The sequence below is a fragment of the Ipomoea triloba genome, chromosome 15, assembly GCF_003576645.1.
Source record: "Ipomoea triloba cultivar NCNSP0323 chromosome 15, ASM357664v1".
Classification (NCBI taxonomy): Eukaryota; Viridiplantae; Streptophyta; class Magnoliopsida; order Solanales; family Convolvulaceae; genus Ipomoea; species Ipomoea triloba.
Window position 1 is genome coordinate 22,336,104 of NC_044930.1, and position 5,988 is coordinate 22,342,091.

General features: G+C 46.7%; 1 protein-coding gene across 1 annotated transcript; it reads right to left on the reverse strand.

The window, feature by feature from the left end:
* Positions 1–1,024: 1,024 nt before the first annotated feature.
* LOC116005882 lies at positions 1,025–1,840 on the reverse strand. Its single transcript, XM_031246117.1, has one exon. It carries the CDS (start codon positions 1,838–1,840, stop codon positions 1,025–1,027), a length of 816 nt encoding a protein of 271 aa, XP_031101977.1.
* Positions 1,841–5,988: the final 4,148 nt, after the last annotated feature.

The following is a 5,988-nucleotide window of genomic DNA, read 5'->3' on the forward strand; positions in this document are numbered from 1 at the left end:
TATAATTAACATACCTGACACACAGAAGCACCAAGTCAACCCAACGTCTAGCAAAGCCCAACGCAAGCAACATATGTTCCAAAAAAAGCCATTCCATTCGGTCATAGGCTTTGGCCATGTCCAATTTAAGCGCAGCCCAACCAGTAATACCTGTACGCTTAGTTTTTAAGTAATGCCCGATTTCTCCCGCAACAATGATATTATTCGAAATCAAACGATCCGGGACAAAAGCACTCTGAGTTAACGAAATAATATCATCAAGTACATGTTTCATTCGATTGGCAAGAACCTTAGCAAAGATTTTGTAGATTACATTACACAATGCAATCGGTCTAAGGTCTGCTACAGTTTCAGGCACTTTCTTCTTTGGGATCAATACCACATCAGTATTATTAAGCCCCGGGGGTAACATGCAATTATCAAAACAAGAAGACACAAAAGCAGTGATATCATACCCCATTACCAACCAAAAAGATTGATAAAAAGCTGGTGACATGCCATCGGGACCGGGAGCTTTGTCGGGTGCCATGGAAAACAGTGCACTCCGCACTTCATCAGGATCAATCGGCCTTAGGAGCTTATCATTCGAAAGCTGCGAGACGCGTGGAGGCATAGTACGAAAGAAGTCAATAGCGACAGCAGTCGACTGGAAAATAGAGGAGTAATAATTCATTATTTCCGTCTGCATAGCAACACCCTCAACCCAGTGACCCTCCGTATCCTTCAGTTTACTCAAAAAATTGGACTTTCTCCTTTGGCTTGCGAATCTATGAAAATACTTTGTATTTTGATCCCCTTCCTTCAACCATAGCTGCTTCGAACGCTGACGCCAGTAAACTTCCTCTTGGGCGATGAGCAAACTCAACTCGTTTTCTAAGTGTTTGAATGCAGCGACGTCTATAGGATCACGACTGCCACGCAATAATACAAGTCGCTCCTTAAGTTTCTGAGCTCTTCGGCCAAATTTTCGGAAGTGATCTCCACCCCACCGCCGGAGATCTTGACCACAACTGTGAATCCGCTGCTAGAAATCTAAGCCAGCAGACTGCCACCATGATGCTTCGACCACTTGTTTACAGTTTGCATCAAGTAGCCATGCAGCCTCAAATTTAAACCGCCTGGGGGGATGACGGATATTGCGACTGTTCAAGTCCATAAAAATCGCACTGTGAACCGAAGAGATTGCATGTAAAGTAAGAACAGAAGCATCATTATACAAATCGCGCCAATCTGGGGTGCACACTGCCCTATCGAGCCGTTCTTCAATCCAATGATCAGTACCCCGACCCCTCTCCCATGTGAAGCCATAACCACGGTAGCCCAAGTCAAATAATTCACAGTCCTGGAGCGCGTCATTAAAACCACGAATAAGATTTTCCGGATGACCAGCACCGCCTATTTTTTCAGAGTGACATGCAAGATCGTTAAAATCGCCGATAACAACCCAAGGGAGGGATGATCGACGCTTTAAATCCCGGAGAAAATCCCATGCTTGCTGTCTCCTTGCCCGCTCCGGATATCCATAGAAACATGTAAGGCGCCAAGGCGGTTTTGAAGTAACATTCACAACAACGTCAATATGATTATTCGAATAACTAAGAAGATCCGCCATATCCGAGTTCTGCCATAGGAGGGCTAGACCACCCCCTAAACCAACTCTATCAACACCAAGTAAACCTTCATATCCCAAACGAGAACGTAACTGCTCTAACTGATTCATTTTAGCCTTTGTCTCCATGAGGAAGAAAAAGTTGGGTCGTTTAGCGGACACAAAGCCCAATAGTTCTCGAACTGTCCTAGGGCCACCCAATCCCCGGCAGTTCCAACTAAGAGTACTCATTGCTCTGGGCGAGCCTGGGATTCCAGACCCGCCAAAACCAAGTTTTTTGAAACCCCACCTTTGCTTTTGGAAGCATCGGCCATAGTAACATCAACTGTTAAGGGATCATCCCCACTAACAACATCCTCCCGTCTCTGCTTCAAATCAGCATGCACAATACTAGAGTCCTCAATCTGTATAGGATTTGTCGTAGGGATTGCTGGGGTAGTCGGAATGCACGCCGGCTGCATTGGAAGTTCCGGCAAAATCCATTTAGCCCCCACAGGCTTGACCTGTCTCTTGGATCCAGCCCTCAACCAAGAACCATAGGGATAATCCTTTGGTTCTATACCTTCCTCAAACGCTTTTCGGCAAAAGGCATCTGAATGTCCAATCAACCCACAACAGAAGCAGAAAATATTTAGTCTCTCATATTTGAAAGAGACCCAATAAGTAGAACCATCCTTCATACGGATCTTCATCTTACGTTTGATAGGTTCGCATAGATTAAGCGTAACACGGACACGGAAATAACTGCGCCAAGTACCACCAAAGTTGATAGGATCTGCCTTTATGAAATGGCCAACATAGTTCCCTATTTTTTCAATGAAATCAGACTGGGCGTACATGGTAGGAACATCATGGATCTGCACCCAGTAATCCAGCGTATCTAAACACATCCTCAGGACGACAACCTTGAGGCACCTGTTTGCAAACCAAAGTCTGATTCTCAAACGACCAAGGGCCTTCAATTAGCACCCGAGTCATATCACGTGAATGAGGAAACTGGAAAACAAAGAGGTTATCATTCAGCGGAACAGTTCTAACTCCCATTACAGGCCACCATACTGAAGCCAGAACCTGTTGCATATGTTCAAATTTGATTGAACGATCTGTGAGAAACCTTCCAACAAGTTCATAGTACGTAACACTTCCACTGGGCTGAGCAAGATTTGGCGCATCCAAACCCCCATCCTCTTCAATATCCAAAGTCAAACCTGCACACCCCTCCTCCAAATTTCGAACATCCATGACACGAAACAACAGAGAATTACAAACAAACCAACGGTGAAGACACTGAAGACAACAATGAAACAGGTCAGACAACGAAGAAAACTGCACAAGACAAAAAGCAAACTGCCCTAGAAAACCGTAGGGAGAAAACTCTCTAGGGAGGCTAGAGAGAGAATCGCTTTTTTATTATTATGTTTTATATAGTTCTAATAATAGTGGTTGTTATTAGTCAAATGTTTAGTACCTATAGGTTAGGAGGGTTTATAGCTAACTCTCATATAGGTACTCCTACAATCTGTATTCTGTTATTCATTGAATTCTACGTTCATCTCGTATCAGCTAGGTTAGGATCCTCTAATCTCTCTCCTACCTTCCCGAAACCGAACGTAAACTCAACCCAAATGACTACATTGCCGACCGAGGGTGCGATCACCCCCTCCGTTGTCGCTGCACCACCGCCACCTATCGCTTTATGGCCGGCCAACCACCAAATCTCCATTAAACTCACCACCCGCAATTATATCTACTGGAGGACGCAGATAATGCTATTTCTACGCAGTCAGGGGCTGCTAGGCTATCTTGACGGGTCCTTGCCGTGTTCACCGGCCACCCTCTCCACCGGAACTTCTGCCGCGCCGGCGATGGTACCTAATCCGGCATACCAGCCGTGGGTACAACAGGATCAAGCCATCATTTCCCTCATTGTCTCCTCACTCACCAGTGAGGTGATGTACTTGGCGGTTGGAAAGGAAACTTCTCGTGCTGTCTGGGAGTCAATCACCTCTGCTCTAGCCTCCCAATCGCGCACACGCTGTCTCAGCCTACTGGGGCAGTTTCAAACCCTCCGGCAGGGGAACTCCACGCCGGTGGAATATCTGGGGCAAGCCCAGATGATCGTTAAAGCTCTCTCGCTCGCCGGCCGCCCGCTTACTGCCGATGAGCAGATTCTGTACGTGCTGAGGGGGTTGCGTCCAGAGTTCCGTGCTATGGCGAGCACCTTGACTGCTGCAGCGACGCCATTGACGCTCTCACAATTGGCGGATCACCTTCAGGCTCAAGAGTTCCTTCACGCTGACGATCTCGCTGCTTCGGAGTCGGCAGTGTCGCAGGGCTCTCCGGCGGCCTTCTACGCAGGTCGCGGCAGAAATAATCCCAGCGGAGGAGGGCGTCACTCCGGCGGTCGTGGTGGGCGCAATTGGCGTGGCCGTGGCTCTAGCAATCCAGGTCGCCGTGGGAGAGGCAACACGCCGTGTTGCCAGAACTGTAGATCTCATGGCCATACTGCAGTCACCTGCTATCGGCGCTATGATGATCGGCAGTCGAACCAGGCTCACGCAGCGTACACCGGTGAGTCGACGGCGTCTACGGCGGCTGATTCTTGGTATCCGAACACCGGAGCGACATCCCACGCTACTCCCGATGCTCATCTACTGGATCAGTCCGAACCGTACACCGGTGCAGATGTTTTAAAAGTGGGCAATGGTACAGGTTTGGACATATCCCATGTGGGTTGCACGGTTATCCCATCCGAGTCGCACTCTTTAAAAATGTCTAACATACTCCATGTCCCGAGTTTATCCCTTTCGTTATTATCTGTCTATAAATTCACTAACGAAAATAACGTTTATTTTGAGTTTCACAAAAACTTCTTTTTGGTGAAGGATTGCACAACTCAGGCAGTTCTGCTTAAGGGATTTACTTCGGGCGGTTTATACAAATTATCAGTACCCCAAAGTCACAGCGCCTTTCTTACCGCCCGAGCCTCGTCTGTCGTGTGGCATCAGCGTTTAGGTCACCCCCATTCTCAGGTCCTGAATCGTGTTTTGAAACATTGCCCCGTTGCGTCACATAAAGCTAGTTCGTTGGACGTTTGCACAGCTTGTCATCTCGGCAAATCGTCTCGGTTTCTTTTAGATAGGGTTGAAAATAAGAGTCAAAATGTATTATATTTAATATTTACGGACATTTGGGGTCCGTCGCCTGTTATTTCCACTTCAGGTTGTCGTTATTTTGTCCTATTCGTAGATGACTATTCTTGGTATACTTGGTTTTATCCACTCCATGTAAAATCCGATATCTATAAAATCTTTACGTTATTTCGGACGATGGTAGAACACCGGTTTTCGCGTTCTATCAAAGTCATACAGTCTAATTTAGGAGGGGAATACCGTCGTTTACATACTATGTTTGAATCGTTGGGGATAACACACAGACAATCGTGTGCATATACACATGAACAAAATGGGAGGGTAGAACGTCGTAATCGTCATGTTGTTGAAACAGGCCTTACTTTACTTGCCCAAAGTTCAACTCCACTTAAATACTGGGATTATGCGTTTGAAACAACCACCTTCCTAATTAACTGCTTACCCTCGTCGGCTATAAATTTCAAAACACCTCATTATCAGGTCTACAATACTCAACCCCCTTACTCTTTCTTACGAGTCTTCGGGTGTCGTTGTTTTCCATACCTCCGGCCCTACAATCGTCACAAAATCGAGTATCGGTCTGCCCCGTGTGTTTTCTTAGGTTACCCAGTTTCCTATAGGGGTTACCGTTGCTTAGACCTTAACACTGGGAAAGTCTATATCTGTCGCCATGTTCGCTTTGACGAAACTTGTTTTCCTTTTCAGGCTACTTTGCAGGAGGTAATACCTACAGAACCTGCACCTACGCCGTAGGCCATAGCACCGCTCCACCTAAGTGTTAACTCTATACCATTAAATATACCACCGGATCCTGATGCGTCTGTAACTCAGGCTATTTCTCAGTCCTCATCTCGGACCCAGTCTGACCCTTAGATGTCAGAATCTACGAGCACACAGGTTGCACCTACCCAAGTCAACGCCGATGGTCATGCTATGAGGACACGTAAAAAGACACGGGGCACAGGTGAACAGTTTTTTGCTCTACACACGACTACTGACCCGTCTTACTACACTCAAGCTGTCAAACACACACACTGGCGGGATGCAATGGATCAGAAGTTCAATGCATTATTGCACAATAACACATGGAAACTGGTACCTGCCACTCCGGTTATGAACATAATTGGTTGTAAATGGGTTTACCGCACCAAATGCAAAGTTGATGGCACGGCTTGTTGCTAAAGGGTTCAACCAGGTTGCGGGGGGGGGGGGGGGGGGGGAAATTTT